Raw genomic sequence first — 26900 nt, 5'->3', positions numbered from 1 at the left:
TTTTTTTCATTGAATTTTTTATTAAATAAATGCAGGCTTAATGGGCATAAAATACTTATTTTAAAAACATTACAAATAGCAATGCGTGTAAACTTTTGACCAGTACTGTAAATATTTATTTTATATTATATATATATATATATATATATATATATATATATATATATATATATATATATATATATATATATATATATATCAATATTTTTATAAAATGTATGTAAATAACAAATATTTCTTAAAATGCATGCAAATTGCAATAGTGCACTTTTTGGAAGTTTTAGCACAGCAAATTGTTGGTGAAATACTTAAACTTTAATAAACATTCTTTTTATATACATGTATTGCATTTTTGTGTGATTTTTTTTATAATTATTTTAGGTTACTGTTGTATAACTTGGTTTCAGAGCTACATCAGTGTGTATTTCAAATCTTGCCTAAACATTGTTAGACTTTAACTAGTCTAACAAAACTTTAACTAGACTTAACAAAACAGGCCTTTAAAATAAGAATTAGTTTTCCTAGTCATCTTTTATTACGAAGTAGTTACTTAAGAAAATATAACTATAACTGGTTACGTGACAGTTATACGGTGGTAGGAGAGGCGCAAGGCAGATTTATTCAGCAGTGACAGTTCCAGGCGCGTTTACCTGTTGCAGGTCGGGGGGCAGTTGCGTATAGCCGTGACCGGTCGAGTGACCGGCGCGTATAGCCGTGACCGGTCGAGTGACAGACGCGTACACCCGTGCGTATAACCGTGACCGGTCGAGTGACAGGCGCGTATAACCGTGACCGGTCGAGTGACAGGCGCGTTTAGCAGTGACGGGTCGAGTGAACGGCGGGTATATCAGTGACAGATCGAGTGAACAGCGCGTATATCAGTGACAGATCGAATGAACGGCGCGTATATCAGTGACAGATCGAATGAACGGCGCGTATATCAGTGACAGATCGAGTGAACGGCGCGTATATCAGTGACAGATCGAATGAACAGCGCGTATATCAGTGACAGATCGAATGAACGGCGCGTATATCAGTGACAGATCGAATGAACGGCGCGTATATCAGTGACAGATCGAGTGAACGGCGCGTATATCAGTGACAGATCGAATGAACAGCGCGTTTATCAGTGACAGATCGAATGAACGGCGCGTATATCAGTGACAGATCGAGTGGCAGCAGTGGCAGGTTGAGTGACAGGCGCACATAGCAGTGACAGGTCTCAGTGGCAGCTGCCCCTGCCACGCAAAGATTTTACTCCTACTGGAGAATGACAGCCTCAGTTACCATTCACTACGTTGCATCTTTTTTGCATCATACAGTGAAAGTGCATGTTGACTGGCTCTCATTGTGCCTAAAATCTTCTTTTGTGTCCAACAGAAGGAGGACCTATGGGTTTTGATTGCATGTAAATGATGCAAACATAAGCTTAACAAGCCTAACTTTAGTAGCTGTAAAAATATTTTTGTTGCACTATAGGTCTGGGTTTAAGGGAAATTTACCTGAAGTGTATGCTGATCAGTCCATAAGAAACATATTTGAATAAGTAAAAAAAAAAGTGTCTTCTTCATTCTTTTAGATGCCATGGACCTCTAAATTAGCTTATCCCTTTTGCAAAACTGAATTAGCAACTGAATATATTTTGTAAGGACGAAAGAACCTGAGATACTTTGAGCTCCTGAGAAACAGACAATACAAACATACACAGGCATCTTCGAGACACCCCGCAGAGTGGAGGAGCAGGAGCCCTCCTCCCCTTCTGGCCATTTGTTTCATTTCAAACCCCTTCACCCATTCTTCCTTCTACTCAGTCTGCTCAAAATGATTACATGAAAATGTCAATGCAAGTGAACTAACACTCATGTTTAGTATCATTGGAAATGTCTCAGTGCAACTGGTACAATGGTCTCACTCTCACAAAAGTAGATTAGAAGATAATACAGATCTGAAGAGTCAGGAGATATCTTGATTACTGTGATGGGAGTGTCCTTTCCTAGGGCCCTCCATGTAAATTACCCTCTGTTCCCATTGAGTTGTAAAACCACCCAGGCTTGGGACCTGAGGTAATGCAAATTCCAATTGTTAGTTTCTGTCTTCATCTCGGGGGATGTTTGTCTTGGTCTGAGGTATTTAAATGATTGCAGCAAGAGGATCAGGGCGATTTCTGTAGCCAGAAAGCCCGTAGTGTGTTGTGTGTCTCTTCACTTCATACTATGTATTTTCTAAGGTCAGGTATGCATATTTTACTTTTAGATTCATCTTTGAGAATTTGATGTTTTGTATTGATATGATTTGATGTGTTTCAATTGGATATGTAATTGGCAAAATACATATCTACCTGACTGTAAATAAATTGTTACATTTTGATTCTATTCTGTCTTACTCTGTAATTATTGACTAGTAGATTACATTGTATCCTTGTTAGCAACATGAGCACCCAAATGAATGAGTTAATATAAAAATAGAGTTAACTAGAATAATCATATGTCAGAAGAATATTAATTAAAAAGGCATACAACCAATTTGCATTTCAACCTAAATTCGAGGTCATACTAAAATGGAGTCAGATTAAATAATAAAATGGAGTCAGATTTGAGTTTAACCTAAACTGAATAACTTTACGCGCTGAAAGACAGAACACGCAGGAAACCTTCATCCAGCACCGGATACCTTCCTTGGGCCGAGTGTCTGGACCTTACAGTGGTGACCAGCCTCCGTGATCTCCCTACTTAGGCGAGTGACGTCTTTCCAGCGCGAAATTCAGATTAATTCTCACAGAGAATATGAGGTTTGAGCTCCTTCTTCCCTGTCTACAACTGCTGTGGTAAGTTCGTTCCTTTTTCCTATTAGAAGTGTTGAGGGAAAGTTTTTTGCACCTCACATATAGACACATTTTTAGAACGGGTCGACATACCCATTGTTAGACCGGAGACCGTAGAAATCCGGTGGGTGGATAATTAACTGGGGAAACATGGCTTTTCAGGGACAATACAGCGACAGTGTAGATCAGGAGATCATGGAAATTCAAGCCCTGCAAATAAAAGACACTCTTCTTCGTTTAAACGATAAAGGATTCAACCTTAAATGGAAGAACAATGAAATAATATCCTGGTTTTTGGCCGAGGGCAAAAAATTGACGTCTAAAGCGAAATATAAAAAAATCCCGACTGCCATCATCTACCTTCTTCGCAAAAATGACCTAGAGACAATAGCTGAAAACGAACGCGCGATAACAAGCATAAAAGAAATTGAAAAGGCACGCTCTGAAGAATTGCAAAAGTTAAGAGCACAGGTCGAGGCATTTACTTTCGAAAGACAAGGTTGGGCAAGACAGAGTGAGATGATGTCTAGAAAAATCGAAGAACTTCAAAACAAACTCCAAAACGGCAACAATTACATATCAGCTCTTGAAGACTGCTGTGATAATGCAGGCTTCCCAGTGGCTGCAGTTAAGCAAGCGGCACTGGATGAAACCTTTGATTATGATAGAAACAGCGATAGTGATGATGATGATGTTGCCGCATTAGATTCTCAGAGAAACCGAGATCCCGTTCAGAGACACGGAGAACAAAATCAGCGAAGTCCGATTAAAACCAGAGCAAAATCCAGCGAAAAACCCTCCAAATCAGTTAAAATTGCTGTACTCAAAACCATAACAAATACAAATGATGAAATAACCACGATTAGCCGCCCATTAACATGCGAAGAGTGTACAACACACAAACAGATCGTGGGAATGATGCCCAGAAGAGGGCCATTCCAACCCTATTGGGAAACACTGATGCTACAAGCCACAGTGTATAAATTGGAAACTAGGGATGTATGGCAAATCGCACTCTTAACCATTCCTGAAGAGCTCCGATCTAAATTAACCCCTCAAATGAAATCTGGAGACATAATCAAGCGAAACAATAACGAAACTGATGAAAGTATCTTTGAACGATTAAAACAGGCATTGCTAGATATAAGGGGTCCAACGAGCGCGGATTGGAGCAGGATACTACAAATTAAGCAGGAAAGCAATGAACCGTTTGAAACATTCGCTGAACGTCTGTGGACGACATACAAAGAATATTCCGGTCTAGAAAATGCAAGCCGTGATCACGAACCATTGTTACAACTCATAAAGAACAATGCTGGCACTCCAGTCCAAAATGCATTGTTAAACGGAGCAGATTCAGCCGAAAACACATTCAGAGCGATTGTAGATTGGGGTTCAAGGATAGAAAACAGATGGAAATCAAAGCCCCACAGTATTGCATCTGCACATTGGATGACAGAAGGGAATTATTCTAAAAGCAGTGGGACTGAAAAGCATGTCCACTTCTTGGAGGAGGTGACTTGCTGTGATGAATCTAGAACTTTTAGTTCAGAGGAAGCCTGTGCCACTGCTCAAGATAGTGTGCCGATTTCAGTTCTTAAGGAGATGCAGCACCATAATAGCGCAGAGTCGTGGACCAGTGCGCAAGGTGTAAAAAAATCATTAGAGATTCATAAAAATCCTCAAACTTCAGGAGAACACAGCAAACAAACCTGTGGCAAAGATAGCAGGTTTTGTTCTTCCTGTCAGAAAATAGGCCATACAGAGGAAAAATGCTGGTCACTGGGAAGGGGTAGACCTCCACCTTATTTTCAGAAACGTAGGATATCACTTTCTAAAGGAAAAGATCAGGGGTTGACATGTAACAAGTCTACCTCTGGTAACACTATTAGTGAGTTGACTGCATTGATTATGCAAGGCCTTCAGCTACTGACTTCACTTACTAGTGGGTTAGCAGTTTAATAGCAATGAGTTTAATATGGAAACATCCAAATTTCAATAATCCTGCTTGCATTTTCAAATTTATAATTGTGCTGAACATTGTGAGCATAGAAAACACATTATGGTTGTTGGTGCTACTAAATGTACACATAGCTTAGTTTAGTTTATTCTTAAAAAAACACATGACTGCTTTACTGTAAGTGTGTAAACACTTAGGTTTAAGGTTGTAGATGCTACATGCATTCTAGACCATGTGTCTTGTGTAAAATTGGAATAACTTTAATACTGGAATTGCATCGCAATTTCAAGTTGCATGTGTGTCTGTGTTGAATTTGTTTGTCTCCTGAGTGGTACACTCTGCTATTTTCTGTATAGCTGCAGTTAAACCATGTAGAGGAGCATAGAATAGCCATGTGGCCACAGTGTGACATGTGAGAACTTAAACCGTGTGGCAGATTGATTTGCTTCACAGTGCCAAAAGGGAGGAAGTGTGATTTCATTTCAATAGTGTGGCACAAGCGATAGCAAACCAAGTCATCCTTCACTGAGGAGCACCAACTAAAAATTTGATCTGATCAGAGAGAATGGCTAACATTATTTGGAAATGGCAACTCTGATTTTGTTACTAATCTTGCAATAATAAAAACATTTTATGGAAGTATTTTGAGCCAGATCTCACCTCACACTCGCTCTTAGAGGCTATTACCTGTTACAGCAACAGGACCAAATTTACATAACAATTGTAAAACTTCCTTTCCTTTGTTTGGAGCATGACAGCATTTACACAAAGCCACAGTCATATAGAGCCACAAAACACCATTTGATCTTTTAATCTTTTAAATTGACTTGAAAAATAATGAGAGGGGGGTGTAAAATACAAGAAGTTTTTATGTGCCACAGAGATCTGCATGTGTGAACAACACCATAAAACAACAATTGTCAAACAGACAACACCAAAACAGGTGAACACATTTCTGCCCACAGATCTGACTGTAATGAAAGCAACAGCAACTAAAGCCATGGACACTGGTCCATTGGAATTCATGATGACATGGGTGATAAAAACACCAATTAATCTAGAAAATGTCCCCAGTAGAACTGGGGTCTCTAATGCTCATGACACAGCAGACTGTGAGGGCTAGACTGCAAGAGCAGCATCAGGTGTTACACACTCAGACTGCACTGAAACAGGAGCAGTGATTCACATCTGACCAACCGAACTCCGTTTCATGTGACATCTGGATTAAAACTGCAGTACATGAGGATGAATGTAGTTAAAATAATTCCACATGCCACATGAAACTGATGACAAGTTCAAAATTAACTGTGGTTATCTTTGTATCTGTTTCTGTCTCAGGTTGACCACTGCAATTCTTTAGAGGACAGATACCAGGAGGGTGTCTTGTCCCCTCTGCACCAAGCCAGGACAACAGAATTGTTACATAACCTGAAATGTGGGAGATGAATGTGAAGACACTTGAAGGGGCCATTCACACCTCACAGGAGAACATCACCACACAAATATCTACATGGCCTCCCGGATTAGAACCGGAACTAAATTTTTGCAACACAGATTGCTATAGATTAGACTCCATTCATCTCCCAGACATGACCATAGAACACACATCTCACCCATTGCATCATCACCTCATCTAGACTATCCAGTCTGTACACTACAATCAGAAGACAATGATGGCTTAGATCACAAACGTGGTACTCCACTAAAGATCTATTGTCCATCATCACACTGACAGAACCACATAGCCTCACACACACAGGACAATAGAATTGATTACATTCCCAAAAGATACAACATATCTACTATCTGCAACTGTCTAAAAAAAACTCATGGAACAACACTGTAACACATTTGCACAACAAGTCACAGATTGATGGTGCAAAATTTTTGAACACAGAGGCAAACAAGCCTTTACAATTTAAAATATTGAATCTTTCTGATTGTTATTAGGATGGTTGACAAGCCAGAGGGCCCCTGGTTTCCCAACACATCACTAATGACAATAAGCATTATTAAAATGATCAAATATGAAGTGCCTGCACTCTCTATCAATCAATCATAAAATTTTAAACTTTACCAAACCATCAACTGTGACTTAACCTTTATATCAGATACCCATTCTCTCTCTTTCTCTCTCACACACACACACACACACACACACACACACACACACACACACACACACACATGTTACAAGGAATTTAGGATTTACATTGTAGAAAAATGTTTTAATCGAGTTTCTAAGTCACTTCTTAAAAACCTTACATCTTCTAAAGTGACTTTCAATAGAAAATTCCTGAATTAACAGTGTGATTATTGTATATACCTTCATAATTGTGATTGAATGTTCTTATTTTCATTATATGACTTGTTTATTGTTTGCATACCTCTAAATTAATGCTCAAATTATACTGACCTCTTGCTGCATTTCCTTTGAGACATTCATACCAAAATGTATGTTTACATGGGACCACTTTTAACATCAGATGTACCACTTGCACTGGCTGACATGAATTCATCAGGTTTCTTTTTTGTTTTATTGCTCTTATATTAACTTATGAGTTTTCTTTCTTACTCCATGGGTGATGACATTAAGCTGATCAGAATACAGTCATTGGATGGCCACTAAGATGCTTTTCAGGTGTCCCACACAAATCAGTGTGTAAGCAAGGAGAACACCTTCACCTACTGAAGTCTGCTTAAAAAACTGCACCGCTGGAGGTGAGAGGATTCACGAAGATGGGTCAGACTACCGTCCTAGAAAAGGTGCCATAAGGAGCAGAGGTTTCTCCACAAAGGAATGACACGTAAACTGAACAAGTCGTAAAGGCTCAGATTGACCCACTGAACTGTGCTCACATGCTGAGCTCAACCACAGGTAGAAACCCTGGAGACATTCATCCACCTGCCAAACTCAAGCGACACACACATGCTGAGACTGAGTGTTCTGCAGATGTTTACAGCCCTCAGAAGGTTTCTAAAGCTGCTTACATCACAAAGACAATTTTGAGATAACATCTCGAAGATAAACAATCATCTAACGGTGACCCCATTGGATTCATCTGAATGTGACCCATTGGGGGTCAAACGGAGGAACTGTAAGGACGAAAGAACCTGAGATACTTTGAGCTCCTGAGAAACAGACAATACAAACATACACAGGCATCTTCGAGACACCCCGCAGAGTGGAGGAGCAGGAGCCCTCCTCCCCTTCTGGCCATTTGTTTCATTTCAAACCCCTTCACCCATTCTTCCTTCTACTCAGTCTGCTCAAAATGATTACATGAAAATGTCAATGCAAGTGAACTAACACTCATGTTTAGTATCATTGGAAATGTCTCAGTGCAACTGGTACAATGGTCTCACTCTCACAAAAGTAGATTAGAAGATAATACAGATCTGAAGAGTCAGGAGATATCTTGATTACTGTGATGGGAGTGTCCTTTCCTAGGGCCCTCCATGTAAATTACCCTCTGTTCCCATTGAGTTGTAAAACCACCCAGGCTTGGGACCTGAGGTAATGCAAATTCCAATTGTTAGTTTCTGTCTTCATCTCGGGGGATGTTTGTCTTGGTCTGAGGTATTTAAATGATTGCAGCAAGAGGATCAGGGCGATTTCTGTAGCCAGAAAGCCCGTAGTGTGTTGTGTGTCTCTTCACTTCATACTATGTATTTTCTAAGGTCAGGTATGCATATTTTACTTTTAGATTCATCTTTGAGAATTTGATGTTTTGTATTGATATGATTTGATGTGTTTCAATTGGATATGTAATTGGCAAAATACATATCTACCTGACTGTAAATAAATTGTTACATTTTGATTCTATTCTGTCTTACTCTGTAATTATTGACTAGTAGATTACATTGTATCCTTGTTAGCAACATGAGCACCCAAATGAATGAGTTAATATAAAAATAGAGTTAACTAGAATAATCATATGTCAGAAGAATATTAATTAAAAAGGCATACAACCAATTTGCATTTCAACCTAAATTCGAGGTCATACTAAAATGGAGTCAGATTAAATAATAAAATGGAGTCAGATTTGAGTTTAACCTAAACTGAATAACTTTACGCGCTGAAAGACAGAACACGCAGGAAACCTTCATCCAGCACCGGATACCTTCCTTGGGCCGAGTGTCTGGACCTTACAATTTCAATGAAAAAAAAAAAAAAATTGTACTGTGAACAATTTATATTATAAAAATATGGGAAAATAATGTGTGAAAAATAAATTACATTATTACATGCATTATATTATTACATTGCATTATGTTTTTTTTCTATTCATTGTAATACTGTACTGTCAGACGTATTATTTATTCAAATAGATTTAATGTATTTTAACACATTTTTAATTGTTTAAATTAAATTTGAATTTAAACATTTTTATTTATTTTATGATTTTACTTCATTAGTAGTAGTATTTATGTTAGTATACATTAGTATTTATTTATTCAGTTTAATCTTATTTATTTTTACATTATATACAGTTTTTCATGGACCCCCAAACACTCTTATGACAGACCCCGGACCCTAATTTGAAAACCCCTATTACCATACATAACAGATGAACATTTGAACAGATGTACATTTTCTTATATATAGAAAGTGAGTGCAAAAAAGCCCCAATTCTTATGATTTTTATTCTATATTTTCGAAAAATTGTCTAAATATACTCTATTGAAGATCACATAACCATTTAACAGCAGTTTTTTTGTCCAAGCGTTCTCATTCTGATGATTCATCAACTGACAGGAATTAAGAATAATTTTTCTTTGGAGCCTATCCCATTGTTGTTGATTGTTTTGGATGGCATTGAGTAACTAGAGTAGGAAAATATACCAGTATTTCACATCAACCTCATTAATGCCTAATGATTGATATTGGATTAAGTAGATTTTAAACTCTCATGCATCATAGTACTGGAACAGCAGTGTTCTGGTACATTTAAGATTTTACAAGTTTTAGCATTTTTTCTCTCCCGCCTGTTTAAATAAGCTCACCAGGAAAGCTCTTCACAGAGAATAAGAGCCTTGGGTATGAAAACATGTTCCCATAGCCGTCCCACGTCAGCACTAAGGCATGTTTGACTGAGTTCCAACCTCTGAGAGGGAAAAAAAGGAAAAGAGAAAGATTGAGAGAGAGCAAGCTGAGCCATTTAAGTTCAGACAGGGCTTTTTTTCTGTTCTCACATGGCATTTTGGGTGGCAGTGAGTGACTGGCATCACATGGGTTTTTGTGCCAAGGCAAATCTCACTGGCTGTTGCCACAGGCCAAATCTTGATTGGATTGTTTTGTTCTGGGATTTTTGGGATTGCCTGCTTGTGTTGTTACCTTAGTCAGATTATAAATCAGTTCATCCGGGTAAAACTGTCTCATTTGAAAGGTTCTTAAAAGGTGTTAAAATGCAACAACAACAACAACAAATACATAAAAATGATTGACAGTCCGGTCCACATCTGGCCTGAATTGAGCTCCAGTTAAAAACAACACGCGCAAACGAGCAGGAAGTTTATGGGTGGAATAGTGGAAGCGTTCAACTCAATGGAAGCCCATAAAAACCACACCAGGAATTCCGTAACAGTCAACAGTCTCTCCGGCCCACAGCAGCGTGCGGAAAGAGAATTCCACTCGGAGCGCTGAATTAACACAATTACTGTCACGTTCGGATCATTGCTTTTTAAACTCCTTCTTTGTGGGAGTTCTGTTTTAAGCTGAATCGAGGGATTTATGTGTGTGGTTATTAATGGATGACGTGTGTCTGTCGGATTTTCGGTGCTTCCTCCTGGCGGCGTCAGCTCTGAGCGAGCAGTAAACACACAGCACAGCTGCTGTTTTGATACTGTCAGCCTCTCTCGCACATAGTTAACCTCTCCCGTTCTGCTCTCTTTCTCATTGATCCTTTTCTCAGTATACACTAGAATACAAAAGTATAGGGTTTACTGGGTCAGTAAGATTTTTTTTTAGTAAATTAGTACTTTAACTAAGCAAGGCTGCGTTCGATTGATCAAAAGTGACAGTAAAGACATTTAGAAAGATTTCTGTTTCAAAAATAAATGGTGTTCTTTTGGCCTTTTTATCCGTCAAAGAATCCTGAAAAAGTTAATTACCAAAAATAATAAGCAACTCAACTGTTTTTAATTTCAATTACAATAAGAAATGTTTCTTGAGCACTAAAACAGCATATTAGAATATTTCTGAAGAATCATACGACACTGAGGATCATTGTGAGCATAAGAGTCGAGATAACTTATACCATATATACTTACATGAAAACTTATATGTATGGTGTTTGATCAGATATATTATTGATATAAGTTGTTCTGACTGAGACTCAAATAAAGGTCTTTTAGGACCACTAGTGATAATTGTCATAATCAGTGTTGCTTAATTATTTCATTTTAAATCCAAGTCATTATGAATCGTTTCCTAATTTAATATTGTGGATGTGTAGGACTTTAGAAGCAGTCGTAGTGTTAGCCAAACTATGTCAAGAGAAAAATGGAAACTAGCTGTACCTGTCTGATTAACAATGAGGGGCGAAATGCAGTTTCATGTATCTTCTTTTTTTAGATCAAGCCGATAAGTGTCATAGTTTTCTCAGCTTTCGCTCTTTTTTTAATTACGGAGCACATCATCTGAGTCATTTGTTATTTTTTCCTGTTTCTGTAGCAGGTATTTACCGCAAAGTTGTTTGCCATTGTGAAACTATTCTGTTTCAATTTACAAGTTTCAAGTTTGGTTTCACCATTTGAGCGTGTTGCCCTGCAGGTTTTAGAGTATGCTTGTGTATAAGGCTATATGCACATGCTTGCAGTACATGTACATGTTTGATATTATTTCTGATGATTTTTTCCCACCATACTGGCCAGAACTTCCACATAAAATTATTTGTATCTAAAAAAAACACACAAAAAAAACAACAACAACAAAAAACAAGTTCTAGTATAAAATGCTGTGGAAGAAATCATGCATTTAGATGTCCAGTTGAGTCACACCTTCAGCATATTATTTGCTTTAAAATGAATGTCTGTCATCGTCTACCCATCCTTATGAATGACAAGCTCATGATTGTTTCATGAACCCAAAGTTCAAAAGAACAGCATTTATTTGATATAGACATTTAGTAACATTATAAATGTCTAAACAGTCACTTTTGATCAATTTAAAGAATTATTTAACTTCCAGAATAAACATTTCATGATAATATATTCACCCTCATGCAGTCCAAGATGTTCATGTTCATGCCGTGTTCATGTCGCAAAGACATTCCAGGATTTTTCTCCATATAATGGACTTAAATGGTGGCCAACAGGTTGAAGGTCCAAAATGCAGGGAATAGGTGACTCATCTAGTAAAATGATCGTTCATTTTCTTAACAAAATAAAAACATATATACTTTTTAACCACAAATGCTCATCTTGCACTAGCTCGATGCGCATCCGCAAATTCTTATCTAGTGAAACGATCATTAATTTTCTTAACAAAATAAAAATGTATATACTTTTTAACTACAAATTCTTTTTAGTTAGGGTTAGGGTTGGGTGAAAAACTCCATCTCATTTTGCCCTCCTATTTCAAAATAATCTGACATTGATGTTTTACCTTTTTTTGTAAAGGGCGTTTGGCTTTCTTTGCTCGTTTGCTTTGTAAAAACTGGGTTGGTACTTCCGCCTACCTCACATGGGACCTTTTTAATGTAAATATGTAATGCTTGAAGTCAAGATAGTGCAAGACGAGCGTTTTTGGTTATTTGTGGTTAAAAAGTATATACATTTTTACTTTTTTTAAGAAAATGACACTTTGATTGGCTGGGATCGTGTAGAGCCCTTTGAAGCTGCACTGAAACTGAAATTTGGACTTTCAGCCTGTTGTTCCCCATTGAGGCCCATTATATAGAGAAATATCCTGGAATGTTTTCCTCAAAAACCTTAATTTCTTTGAAACTGAAGAAAGAAAGACGTGAACATATTGGATGACATGGGGCTAAGTAAACTATCAGGAAATTGTTATTGTGGAAGTGAACTAATAATTTAATGCATCCTTGCTGAATAAAATAATTCATTTCTTTCCGCCCATGTAAGTCTAAAGCTAAGTGCATCTCCTCTTGGAGATTTGTGTGTGTGTGTGTGTGTTTGTTCTGCGGTTATATTTGGATCTGTCATCCCTGTCAGAATATTCATGCCTGCAGCTGCTGAGTCACATGTGCATTGCAACTGGAGAGCCCTGGAGAACGGCAGACCACTATCACGCTGTTTTTCCGTCTTTCAGACTTCTTTGGTTAATTTCACTGGGCTTTGCATGCTCATTCATGTAACTGTTCTTTACTCTGCAGACGCTCGTTCATTCTCACGCTTTCCATATGCCAAACATCTCCCTCCTCTGCTCTGCGTTCCCCTTAGAGTGGGAGTTTAAGCCAATAGAAAGTTTAGATCAAAGTGAGGCTGACTCATTCTGTCCTCAACATACATCTTATACTGTTCTGACTGTGGAAACGGTTAGGTCCGACAGGTGTCTCACCACCATTAGAGCTGTTAGGTCCAACTGGTAGCCCTCAAAGATTCCCATTCATAGTAAGTGTATATGTATAGTCTGAAAGACACTGCAGCTGATAATGGAAACAAGTCTGTATCTATCGCATCATATGTCTTAATAGTAGGTGAAGAGAGAAATTTACCCACCAAATTTTGACCACAGCCTACACAAAGTGTGACACCATGTCTGGCTAAAATAAATGTTGTTAAAGAGTTGAGTCTAATGTGTCGGGGGCTTTTTTTTTTTTTGGTTAAACTCTTATTTATCTCTGTCTCTATGGTTTGTGGATGTAAATCCCGAAAGATGCAACTGTTACAATGAAACATACATTTAATAAATTAAACATTGTTTTACATGACAGTCATTTGTAATTTTAGAGATTTTGACTGACAATTTATATTCATTTAAACATTTTGATCTATATTATATTTCTGTTTAAATGCACACCATCTGCAAGATTTTTTAAAGGTTTTGAAAGAAGTCCCTTATGCTCATCAAAGCTGCATTTATTTGGCCATAAATACAATAAAAACAGTAATATTGTGAAAAAAAAGTTATATATATTTTTATATATTTATAAAATTATATAAGAAATCTATTCCCGTGATGCAAAGGTGAATTTTGTGTTGCTTAAATCATTTGCTTTTTCCCCAAAATAAGTTTGTAAGATTTGTATTCTTCATCAGTTTGTTGATTAATAATATTAAGTTATTAAAAGTATCCTTTTCTTTCAAAAAAATCTTACTGACCCCAAAATTTTGAATGATAGCATATTTAAAATGTTTTTTTTTTTAAACTATATATTTAACATTGCAGGGTATTCTAAATGAACAGAATTTGTCTAGAAAAGTGAACTTCTACAGAAATCCCCTGGCCAGTATGCAGGGCACAGTGTACATTAGTAGGCACCATGGGAATTGAAAACAGCTTGTGCAGTGTCACTGGCTCTCAGTTTGCATTTCTCCCTCTCTTTTTCACACTCTTAACTGTTCCAGCATTATTTATGCGCTGATGTGCTGCTGTCTGCAGAAATCTCCAGGCCACCTTATCAATGCTTGACTGCTCCAAAGCCTTAAGCTCCGAGTTCTTCAGTGCTTCTCTTCCCAGAAATGACAAACAGGCAATCAGTGACCTGAGTGAAGCAGGCAGGAGTCTCTTAACTGCCTGCAAAACAGCCACTCCAAGTGCTGCAGTGAATGTGGGCCAGGCACAGCCTCAGGATGTTACACAGACACACAATCTTATATACATTAGATACCTGGACAAACTGTCACACACACAGAAATCAAAATGGTTTCACACCACAATAGGGCTAAGGAAACCTGCGCGGGAGGGCAGGGGTGTCACTGGCCTGTGTCGGTACAGATGAGTCATATATGCAGTGTGCTGTGTCAATATTGATGCTCAGTCTAAATATAACCTACACACCATACCACAAAACTTACTAAAGCACACACACACACACACCGCCCAGACTGGAAAATGTGTTTGTTGTGTCTTTTTTTCTTTTTCCTTTTTCCCCCATCTGTCAGGATGACGCTGTTGAATGCTTCCCTGCATATTTTAGCATATATGAAAAATAGAGCTTTCCAGGGAATATGTTGCTATGAATGTTTCATGCCCTTACACATTTATGTGAATGGTTCAGAATTGGAGATTAATGCCCGACTGGATATGTGTGCCAGCAGAAGTCAGATTTATACAAGTGTCAGTGTTTTTTCTCCTCGCCATAAGTGCGTCATTGGATGCTCTGTCGAGGCTTATCCCAGGTGAACATACCACAGCTATGCTGTCAAAACCTCCACTTCACACTCTTCAACAGAGGATTGTTGGACTGAAAAAACAAAAGAGATGCTTCCTGTACCTTGGCAGCTTCATTTTCAGATTCCTTAGAGTTGGAGCCAACCATAACTTGCAAAAAACATGTGGATGTTTTGACCTCTCTCGCTCTGTCTCTCTCTCTCTCTCTTTCTTTTTCTTCATTACTCTATATTGGATTGCTGCATTGTACAGCAGTAATTTAAAACAATGTCGGCTTAGAGCCTGAATGAACTGTGTCTCAGGCATGCTTGATAATAAACTTTCTGCCAAGGTCAGTTTCTTTCCCCCTCTGACATTTTTTCCCGCTATTTTCTGGATGGAAACAAGTGACTTGAGTCCACAAGAGTGGAAGGTATTTAAAACAATCAGCGGATTCCTGGTAAGTGGGTGAGATCATTGTTTTAGAGAGAGACCGCAAGTTAAAAGAGATTGGGAGCGAGGGATGGAGGGCAGTGGGGGTGACCTCTGTGTCAAGTTGTTTTCCGTTTGCCAGAGAGACTCAGCAGGCAGAGTGCCGTCCGAGGGAATGCTGGATCTGGCAAAGGTCAGAATTTTATCCCGGATGGATTTATTTGTATTGCTTTGCACTTCAGAACGAATAACAAAACAGTCCCATTGTGTGCGTGGAAATTGTTGTACACCGAATTCTATTGGAAACATCTGTGGAGGAGGAACGCTTGTATGAATAATCATGAATAAATAATAATCCTTCGGCAGAGGTCAGCGCAAACAAGTCAGCGGTGTTTAACACTCTAGAGGAGTTTAACCTCTGGTTGGACAGCTTTCATCACTGGTTTGGGTTTTAATAAAATGTTCATTTCAAATTGTGTGTGTGTATGAAAACATAGAAATATTCTAAACAGATTTTTCTTGGCTTTACTACTTAACACTAGAAGTGGCAGACAGCTTTAATAGTTTAACAAAAACTGGGAACACCTGCACTGTAAGAAATTATTTTTCAAAGATGTGTATTTCACATTTTGATTCCATGTGTTACTCGCAATTTCTTTTTAATTGTTTGTGAAATCTACTAGTGATTTCTGATTTAAAATAGTCTCTACACCATAGTCTGTTTTCAATTTTAACACCCCAGGGGGGGAACTACAGTTTTATGTAGTGTGACACCGGCTCATTTGGGTTCTTTAGCTAAATCTATTATTGTATTTTTGTTTATTTCAGACTAATGTGTGTTTTGGGGAGCTTATGAACCTAAATGATCCTTAAGCCTAAAACAGAAACATTTGATCAAAAATGTACATTAACACACTTAGTTCAGTATCATTCATCTAGTAGTCTTTGTATATTTGGTTAAATCATGTTGGTTGTTGGTGTTTTTTGTCAATTGTAAAAATATTTAATAATATAACAAATTCGTTTTTATACAGATTTATTTTTAAATGTTATATTTTGTATAATAGAATTATCTTTTACATTCAGCATTCTTATTAATTCATATAAAAATAGATTTTTAGGAGTGAGGACCATCTTATATCTGATGTAAATAATAAAATAAATAATAATAATTATCAACTAGACAGTTTGCGAGCCACACTCACTTTCATTTGTTTTAGAGTTTCATTGTTTTTATCCCATTATGATTTCAGCGCTCATCAGTGACATGTTAAATTAGTAGTAACCTGAAAAAAACAACAGTTTATTGTCTGAGAGGCATTTCACGGTGTCCGGAGTAAATTACTGATTTGTGGGGCACTGAGGTGTGAATGAATAAAAACAAGTATGATGTGTGGTTTTAGTCTTTGTGCAGCTGGAGGTGTGTAAGTGTCTGTGCATCCTGTGAGACTCACACAGGTGGTGAGGGGGAGGGGTAAGAGGTGGGCGTGGAGCAGCAGGGGCGGCATGACCACTTCCTGTTTCAAATGTACAGTAAATCGGTCGTGTCTTTACCAAATCAACACCGTGCACCGGTGGTGGCTTTACGCTGCCTGACAGAAACCTCTTATTGGTTGAGCTTTTGCAGTGTGGCTTGAATAACAAGACAGCTTTTCTTTGTTCTGTCTTCATTTGCGTAGAGATGTTTTCGTGGTGTCTTAAAGGAGAACGATAACAACAGTTTATTACAATTAAGGTTAGAAACCATACACAAGTGCACAAACGCACACAAAATTTTGTTGACATTTTTATAAAATGTTGCAGTGGTAAACAAAAGACCGAGGTCAAAGGAAATGATGCTTCTGAGGAATGGAAAAGATTAAACGCGGTGTTTGGGAGTTCACTGTCACATAGTTGTGTTTAAAGCACGTAATGCTGCTTTGATTTGCCTGAGGTGGGAAGTTTGACGTGGGTTTGCACAGGACAGAATTACAGTTTCTTAACCTGAGAGTGTAATGGTCACGACCACAGACCTAAAAAGCTTTGAATGTTCTATACTCACACCATATAATACTGCTATGATGAATGCATTGATCCATAAATGGATCTCTCGCTGCATGCCGGTCAGAGTCAAGCTCGATTTATCAGGTAGCTGATAAAGAAGCTGGTGTTCCCACTGTTAGGTACGGACAGATTTATTTTCCTGCCGCTCTGTGCTGCAGTCAATAGCTGTGACCTTAACTTACAGTCGACATGTTTAAGTGCCAAGGTTCAATGAGTCCAAGCCCCATCATTCCAGTGATGAGATCCTTGAAAAAAGAAAACATGCTGCAGCGTTTAATTGTCTAGCTAAGAACCCAGAAAGAATCTTTAGATTGCTGTCAGTGTTATAGGTTTATATCTGACTTATTGCATATTGTTTCTTTAGATGCTTAAAATGTTAATGTAGACATTTCCACACACAAGAAAAATGTCTGTTGATCTGTTGATGTACTGTGATATGTATGATTACTTTTTAAATGGTTAACTAGTAAGCAAACAATCATTTCTAATAATAAAATAATAGTTTTAAAGAAGTATTGACAATGTTAATTGTTTAAAAAAATTGTTTGGCTTTTTTTTCAAAATACAAAATTATTCCAATTATTTTAAAAAGTTTTAAATAGTTTTTGTTAAGTTAGATGATTTGTCTTAAAGAAAAAGGAAAGAGACAACATTCATTTACAAATTAAAAAAAAAAATTCTGAAACAAAAATTTTGAAAATGCTCATGTACAATATTTTCTGGATATTCTGGATTATTTGTATTAAGAATGAAAACTTTCTAAAAAATAAATCATTTATTTTTCATCTCCTTTTAGGTTTTAGCCTTTTTATTTTAACCTTTTATTATTTTCTCAGTAATTTGTGGTTCTTGTTCTGTTTGTGACCCAGGTGTTCGTGTTATATTTTTATGTGTGTTTTATGTGTTTATTAACACGTACATTTACATTTATATTTAAATCATGTATGTATAAACACATATTTGTATAGTTTCATAAAGGCAATGGAATGGTTATTTGAGGATACACATAAACCTGAGATAACTAGTCAGGGTTGTTTGTCTTCTCAAATAGACCTTTACAGGGAAGATCTTGCAGAACAGGACTCCACCTTCGCCTATAGACAAATGCTTACAGCAACTACTAAGTAAAAAAAAAATGAAAACAAGAAGCCAAAAATGTGGGGTGATGTGTAACATTTCAGCCTCTCAGATTAGCTCTCTGACACATAGCTGCGTGGTTTGTAACATTTAAAAATGTTTCCATGAAGCATGCTCCAAGAAAAAGAAACAAACATATTATCACATGAATCTAACAAATCTTTCAGTGATTTTTTTGTTTTCTAATAAATGGAGTAATTTGATATAATATTTTAAACATATATTGTGGAACTTAACATGATTTTATTTTATGCTTATTTTAAGTTTAGATTATCGTCTTTAGATATTTTTCTTATCTTTTACCATTAAATTGTTTGCAATACAACCAATGCAAGTTTATGAATACATTTTTTCACCAACTGTGACAGAAAAATCATTTACAATGCCTGAAAATCACACACAAAAAAAAATGCTATTACAATGCTATAACTTGAGAAAATGAGAAAAAAGAGATATATAGAATATAGAATATACAGAGAAGCCTTAGATAAAAAGAAATAGTTTTGCAATTAATAGCTTTAGACTTTAGTAAAACCTTGGTTAAAATCTCAATAAAATCCGACCAAAATAAAATAATTAATTAAAAGAAAAGGACACATGTATATTTAAGATAATAAGTGCAAAAATAATGGCAAAGAATTTTGATTTTTTTTTTTTCATGCCTTTTTTATATTTTAATGTTATAGTTGGTGATGAATGTATGTACAGGTGAAATAAAGCAGCACTTGTAATTTTTATTAACATCTGAAAACAGTGTTAGCTGTCAGAGAACTAAACGTAGTTTGACATTCATTAACAAGAATTCACAATTTAGGTTTACAATGTTTCTAAAACTACAAATGATGTTGATCACTTTACAAACACGACATGATGACTTCGTAAACTGTAATTCACAAGTGTTTCTGTTGTCGTTCTGACAGAAGTTTGTTACATCATTCATTTATTTGTTGTTGTGATTATCTGAGAAAGATATAATGTATGATAATAAGAAATTCACTGTTCATTACAGGAAAGGAAGTATGGCTGAGGTTTACAGTCAATGAAGTCCGAGGGGCATGTGTTAGCGTGCAGAGGTGGAGCTTTCTCCACACAGAGAGACGTTCCTCTGTTAGGAGGCCTGTGCTATCAACCCTGAAAACCCAGCCGAAAACTGTTGCTGGCGCTGCACCACAACATGCATCTCGGCGCATGCTAACACTTGGAGCTGTCATTGTCACCTCCCGTCAGAGCAGTCAAACAATGGAACAAACCACTGTGAGTGATCAAATTTGAGTTGAATTTCATGGCTTTTGCTTTTACACCTCAATGCATGTGCACAAAAGATGGGCGCCTTGTTCTGTCAGCCTGTATCACCAGGTTTAGGATTGCTATCTTGTTTTGTTGTATGTGTTTGCAAGTCAGAAAGACTTAAGACAGTGTCAGATTTTATATGGACCCAACAGCCTTAAAAGATCATGGAACTGGATCACGTTGACAGAGGTATCAGGTCAGTTGTGGGGCGGGTAAATGTTTGACAGGTGTCCTCAAACGTCCCTCCAAATCTCCAGTGGTCCTCTTGTAGAGCTTGAATGAAACAACCTGAAATCTTGCAAAAAGATCTCTATTAAACATTGCATATCTAGTGCTTAGTTTCAGTTAGGAAGTCTGCCATTTTGAATAGAGGGCACTTCGAGTGCGAAATTGCACCAATAAAATTAGATCCGGTAAAGTGTTGTTTTCCTACTGTTGTAGTTCGCGTATTTCCATTTTTGAAGTCTCTTGCAAAGGAAATAAAGCTTCCTTTACACCGTTTCCTCTCCAGGTGCTGCAAATATCAACTGTTTAAATAAATATCAAGCCGCAAACTGACTGCAATATTAACTCGATATAGAAAAACAACTTTCATCGTAGCTGAATGCCTGCCAGAAGGTTCAATCTAATTGTGACAGCATCATAGTACCTTGTCGGATCTGTTTTCTCTTTCTTTCACTGAAGGTTCATTCATATATTCCAGTTGAACTTTTAATATGGTGAAGCAGCGTTCATTGCTGGGAGAGGAGAAGATTTGAACGGCCTCACATCAACGTTGTGTGTATGTAGTCAAGCCTCATATCCCGTCTTCATTAGAGGACTATTAAACAGGACAAAAGAAAGCTCTGTCTCGTGGTCATTAGTCTCACTCACAGACTTCCACTGGTAAAGCTGCTTGTTATTCAGCCTAGAAAGTTAGGTATGACATGTTGGAGTGCAGATTTATCGGCATGATGCAGGCCAGAAAAAGACACAATCCCATGATTTTTGTTTGAGGAGGAGAACTTATCCAGATCTTCTGATGTTGTAAATGTCAGCCATGCCACACCAATAAAGTGACAAAATGTGGAATCCAGATGTTTGAGACCACTATTAAAAATGCTTCTGTTTTGCTTTTTGCTAATTAAATACAAAATGTTTCAGAGCAAATTATATGAAAAGTATAACAATTTGAGTGAAAAATTGACATTAAAAAATGAAGACGAATTTCAGAATGTCTTCAAATTTGATTCAGCCCTCTTTTGCTTTAATGACAGCAGCACTCAAGCTGCACAAGTTTGTCATTCCTGATGATAATCATGTTCTTCAGCATGATTTGTGATGATCCAAAGAACATCTTGAGCTTCAAGTTCAAGTTCAGTTTTATTTCTAGAGCACATTTAAGCACAAAACAAGGCCGACCAAAGTGCTGCACAACAACAATAAATAACGAGGAGAAAATCAGTAAGCAGAATAAAACAATTCAAAGGCCCATATTAGTACATGCTAAAAGCCAGAGAGAAAAGATGTGTTTTAAGATATGATTTAAACTCAGAAAAAGTGGAAGCCATTCTGATGTGAATTGGTAAGTTGTTCCAGAGGGTGGGATGATCAAACTTTTTACACCCCTTCCAAGAATCTAGCTGCTGCATTTTGAACTACTTGTAACCAAGAGATTTGGGACTTTGATATACTGAAATACAGGGCGTTACAATAATCCAGCAGAGGCGTAATAAAGGCATGGATAGCAGCCTCTAGAGAGCTTTTTTAGAGAAATTACTTGATTTTAGAAAGGGAGCGAAGATGGAAGAAGCCAGAACCTACTACAGGACTAATTTGTTCATCAAATTTTAAAGACTTATCAAACACCACACCCAGATTTTGATCTTCAGTGGAAGAACATCTGAACATCTGCAAAAAGAGTAACATGGACCCATTTGTTCTTTGAAAAGTGTCCTAGAAATTCATTTTACTTGTTTTATGGCATTGCTTTCTTTAAAGTCACTTTTAAAAAACTAAAGTAATGACAGATCTTTTCTACTTAATATTATAAGATGTAGGCGTTGCTTGCGAGCTTGAAGGGCAGGGTTTAAGGGGACTAAATGATTGGAGAAGTCTGGCATTCATCACCAGAGGAAGCTCAGATTTGAATGCCATGAAAAACATGTTGGCTTTAAAGCAGATAGAGATAAAGCAGATAGATTGATTTTGTACAACTTTTTTTGCCATATTCAAAAATGTATCATTTGCTATGTTTTATTTAAAAAGTCTGTAATTAATGACATTGCAAGTTTACTGTATATCCTCCATATATGGCTATCGTCTGTATCTGTCTTCGGTTCTTCCTCAGAGCGTGTGCACACAGTGAGGCAGCGAACTGTCCCATTCCCAGCATGCTTTTCTGCATGTGCAGCATGGGGTGAAGCCAATGAAAGAGGACATTGTTTGTGTTCGTAGTGAGGCATGTTGCATGCACTTATAACTCTTGAGTGGGTGAAGTTTCCCCCATCATGCACCAGGAATGCCTTTGAATGACTGGATTGTGTGGAAGGGAAAAGTAGCAGGCATTCAACACTTTTGTTTTTATTTTTCGCTCACCCATCACTGTCTCAAACTCAGCGACACCTTTACTTAGCCTTATTAAAGGAATCATTCAAATAAACAAAAAAAGAAAATTGTCATTTCCAAACCTGTAATGCGTTCTTTCTTCTGTGGAACACAAAAGAAGATATTTTGTGCATATAATGAAAGTGATTGGGGTCCAACACAACATTGGACCCCATTGACTTTCATTTTATGGTCAAAACATTTGATGGTGAGTAGATGATTTTTTTTGGGTGAACTATCCCTTTAAGTAGTGTAACCGGAGAATATAACTCACTTTACGACTTTATGTGTTTTGCATTAAGCCAGCTAACAAAGTGGATGGAGGAAAAAGAACATAAAGGAAAGATTGATTGGAGTATGTTGTAATGTCATGGATTAAGATGCCCGGCGCAGCTGCATCAGGGCCGAACTGTACAGTGGTGTGTTTCTCATTCTCTCCCATGTCCGAGAGCAATGACTCGTTAAAATGTGTGACTCAGAACGGCTTGTTTGTGAGCAGACCACCTCCAGAGTTTGATTCACATGCTTCAGCTATTGATTCAAGTCTTCCGCTTGTGCCTAACAAAGAAAACAAATGGCTTTCACCTCTCTCTCTCTCCATCTCATGCATTCTTTTCACTCAAAGGGCATTGATTAATGAAACCACACGAGTGAAGAGTCCCGATGCCATCGGGGGAGTTCGGCTCTCAGTGGAGCAATGTTCCTCAGGTCTGATAAACGAGTGGATTGATGCAAATATGAAAACAAAAGCGTTTAAGATTTTTCTAAACATGCTCGTTTGTTTTCCCTGAGTCTCAGAGGAGAGTTCGCTCTCTGTGAGTTTTGGCACTTACGTCATGGAATTTGCCGTCATTTATGTCCATTCAGCAAGGGAGACCTTATGTGGGAAATCAGTCGGTAAGAATTTCCAAAGATTAAATGACACAAAATTGCCTTTTGATTTCAAAATAGGAGCGCGAGCGAACATTTCGTCATATCCCAATGAATGCCTTACAATCCCACCCTTCAGTGACACCCTGAGGGGTTACATGGGTAACTTAAGGTGCTTTTTAATAAGACCGGTAAACCTTTGGAAATGACTGCTGCCTTCAGTTTGTAAATGACCATTTTGTGTTGGCTTGCATAGCTTCTTTTCAGCCAAACCCTTTAGTTCTTTTATAAATCTCAAATGCGACACCGGCCACTGAGTTCATTTTACTGCCCCGTGAGAAACTTCTGGCTATGACACCATCTCCTGTTCTGGGTGTGTTTGGGTTCGAGGAGTCTCCTCTGTGTCAAAGAGCTGCATGTTCAGGCTTCCTCTGACGCTCCGAGCGGTAAGGAGAGCACGAAGTGAAAGGTCATGGAGAACGTTTGAGAGAGAGAGAGAGAGAGGCTATTTTTAAGCCTGCTCTATCATCTATCACCTCCTGCCATGAGATTAGGTGAGGGAAGATATTTCGGGGAGCTCTTGGGTAGCCATTTAGGCCAGGTGAAACCAGGTGCTGTTTTGGGCTAATTGGATTTCTGAAGAAGAAAAACCCATAGAAGTTGTTATCAAGAGGGTGCAGGGTGGTCAGTGCCACTTATCTGGTCTGTTGCTAGTCAGTGTTTCACATCTAAACTTTGTGAGTGGCAGTGGATGGAGTGTTTACCACAGCTGTAGTAACAGATGGTACTGTACAGTAGCCTTGCAGTGCTCTGAAGCTGGCGAAACATATGGGAAATAGTTGAGGAATGCTTTGCTTATGCCTGCGAGGGTATGAGCAAATGTATTTTGGGATGACATTGGAGGACATGACCTGAGAAAGATGACACTGAATCCTTCGCACCTCCTCTCTTTTATTTGCTTTCCTTTGTAGGTGTCTCTTTCTTTCCTTTTGGTCTGTGGGAATGGCCTAATTTTCATTTTTTCCCATCACGCAGCCTTTCTCGACCTGTTTATGTGGGGTGTTGTATAGAGACATCCGGTAGAGTACAGTACATTTTTTTGAAAGCTGATTTCTGTACCAAGTAATTACATGTTTACAATGTTGCTGCACTTCAAGAGGAAACACATGTTGACCTTTCGTGACAATAGTGGGGCATGTTGTCACGTATATGGAGCAAGTTGTCACACTTATGAAATGCACAACAATTATTAAAATGGAATTATCATTAAATGGGTTTATCAAATCATTTTGTCCTGTCCAACTTGTTTTGTCTGATAAACATTACATAATTCATAACAGTAATATTTTTTAAAATAAAGATTTTAAGCAAGTCTGTTATGCTTACCAGTGCTGTATTTATTTGAACAATACAGTAAAATCAATAATATTGTTACAACTTAAAATAACAGTTTTTTTTTTGTCTTCTATATTTTAAAATATAATTTATCCCTGTGATGCCAAAGCTGAATTTTCAGCATCATTACTCCAGTCTTTAGCGTCCCATAATTTTTCAGAAGTCATTCTAATATTCTGATTTGCTGCTCAGTGAATTTCTTATTAGTATCAATGTTGACAACAATTATGCCACTTAATGTTTTTGTGGAAACCGTAATACATTTTTTATCTATATTGTTTAATTAGACAGGTGTTTTGTGTCCCCTTCGTCTCTCTTTTTCTCTCCCTGGTGCTTTCTCACTGTCTGGACTTTGGGAAAAGGGGGGGCGTTTGTTTCTAGAATGCACTTCCACGCTTGGCATCAGAACATCTTTGTTCGAAAGCGAGGGAAGAAGGTCCGGAGTTGCCGCCAAGGGTTATCGTGGAGTGTTTTCTTTTTTGTTTTTGTTTTTTGGATGGGGTAGGGGGTAAAGCTGCAGAAAAGTTCTTTCATTCATTCGTCCGGCCGTCATGGGCCTCCACTTTCTTTTATTTTTAGACAAAAATACATCAGACTTGACAAGCGGGAAATTTGAGCCAGTGCGGGGCAGTGCTCCAGAACCCCCCACTCCACACCGTCATTCCTCTCCCGCTCTCTCCCTCTCCATGCCCACACTCACTTTCCCTCTCCCCCCTGGGAAAAACAGAGCTGAGTTGAGGCTGGATTCAGACTGCCAGAGATGTTGAGTCATGTGAGTCTGTGTACACAGATACAACGCTACTTTATACTGATAGAGGGAGGAAGAGGAGGGACACTCCAAAATTAGCATTTTTGCCAATATTATATTAATATAAATTATAAATTTATTTGCACAATTATATATATATATATATATATATATATATATATATATATATATATATATATATATATATATATATATATATATATATAATTGGGGGGGGGGGTTAAAAAACACAATTATAAAATAATAATTTAAGCATAAATCTAACAATTTTTCCTAAAAAATGAAATATATATATATATATATATATTTATATAAATAAAATAAAACAAAATGGTTTAAATCATAAATCTAACTATTGTCTTAAAAATAACAAAACATTTGGGAAAATAAAATGAAATTTCTGCATAAATCTAAAAAAAATTCTCAAAGTAAGTTAATTTAAATTATTTATAAAGATACAAATAAATAAAATAAAATACTGCAATTTCAGTAAATGTATCTGTTTTAAGGATTGTTTTAAATATGCTTACTGGAAAACACCAGAAACATTTATTTCAGACAGTGCAGATGAAGTCAAGCGGTGGTTCTGTGATTAGGGTTGAGAGAGTTCCTCTGGTTCTTTTATAAGGTAATGTCTGGTGACTCTAGAAGGGGAGACATGTGCATGGATTTATTTTAACCCACAGCAGGCAGACGGAGAGCAAGGGGGGGTAGAGGTGCCTGCCAGCTTCCTCTCTACCCATCTCCCTTTCTCTTGTCCTGCCTGCCTGCCCAGTCTAGCATTTGCAGCAGACAGGAACATAGCAGTAAAGTAAAGCCAGAACAAGCCGAAAAGCACACACACATTAAAAGGCAAGTGCCAGCCTTGAGTTTGACCTATTAACCTGCATGTTAATGTCTGACTGTTTCTCTTCTGGCTGTGAGGTGTTTACATTAAATCTAGACAGAGACTCCAGTTCTGCTCTAAAGCAGCATGTTTTGAGTTGGTGCCCACTACACTTATCTTTTGCATTATGCAAGGGCCATACCGTATTATGTTTCTCTTAAGATATATGGTGGAAAGGAGATGAGTGTGTGTTTGCACACGTGTCTGTGTGCGTGTGAGAGAGACGGGTTTCACTGCTCAGTCCTGTTTGAATACGCTTGAATTGGAAAGCAGACTGATGGGAATTAGAACATGTGGAATGTTAAGAGTAACAGATAGGATAGAGAAAGAAATGATAATGAAAAGGATACATATTAACTGTTTAAAAGACTAGTTTAGACTGGAAGGTATTTCCTTGGTTATTGCTGGTTTGGTACTGTTGGCGCTGGTCAA

At 37.6% G+C, this 26900-nt stretch overlaps 1 protein-coding gene across 2 annotated transcripts in view; it reads left to right on the top strand.

The window, feature by feature from the left end:
• The window catches only part of LOC127938344 (transcription regulator protein BACH2-like), a 92600-nt gene that overhangs the window by 6082 nt on the left and 59618 nt on the right, over positions 1–26900 (top strand). Inside the window, exon 2 of one of the 2 annotated variants that reach the window (XM_052534885.1) lies at positions 19682–19926. The exons of the other annotated variant lie outside the window; for it this stretch is intronic. Within the exon in view, the coding sequence (XP_052390845.1) occupies positions 19861–19926 (66 nt within the window). The 5' untranslated portion in view covers positions 19682–19860. The remainder of the gene's footprint in view (positions 1–19681; positions 19927–26900) is intronic. 2 annotated transcript variants of the gene reach the window in all.

This window comes from Carassius gibelio, chromosome A20, assembly GCF_023724105.1.
Source record: "Carassius gibelio isolate Cgi1373 ecotype wild population from Czech Republic chromosome A20, carGib1.2-hapl.c, whole genome shotgun sequence".
NCBI lineage: Eukaryota > Metazoa > Chordata > Actinopteri > Cypriniformes > Cyprinidae > Carassius > Carassius gibelio.
Note: the sequence above shows the minus strand (reverse complement) of the source record. Positions and strands in the feature narration are given on the sequence as shown.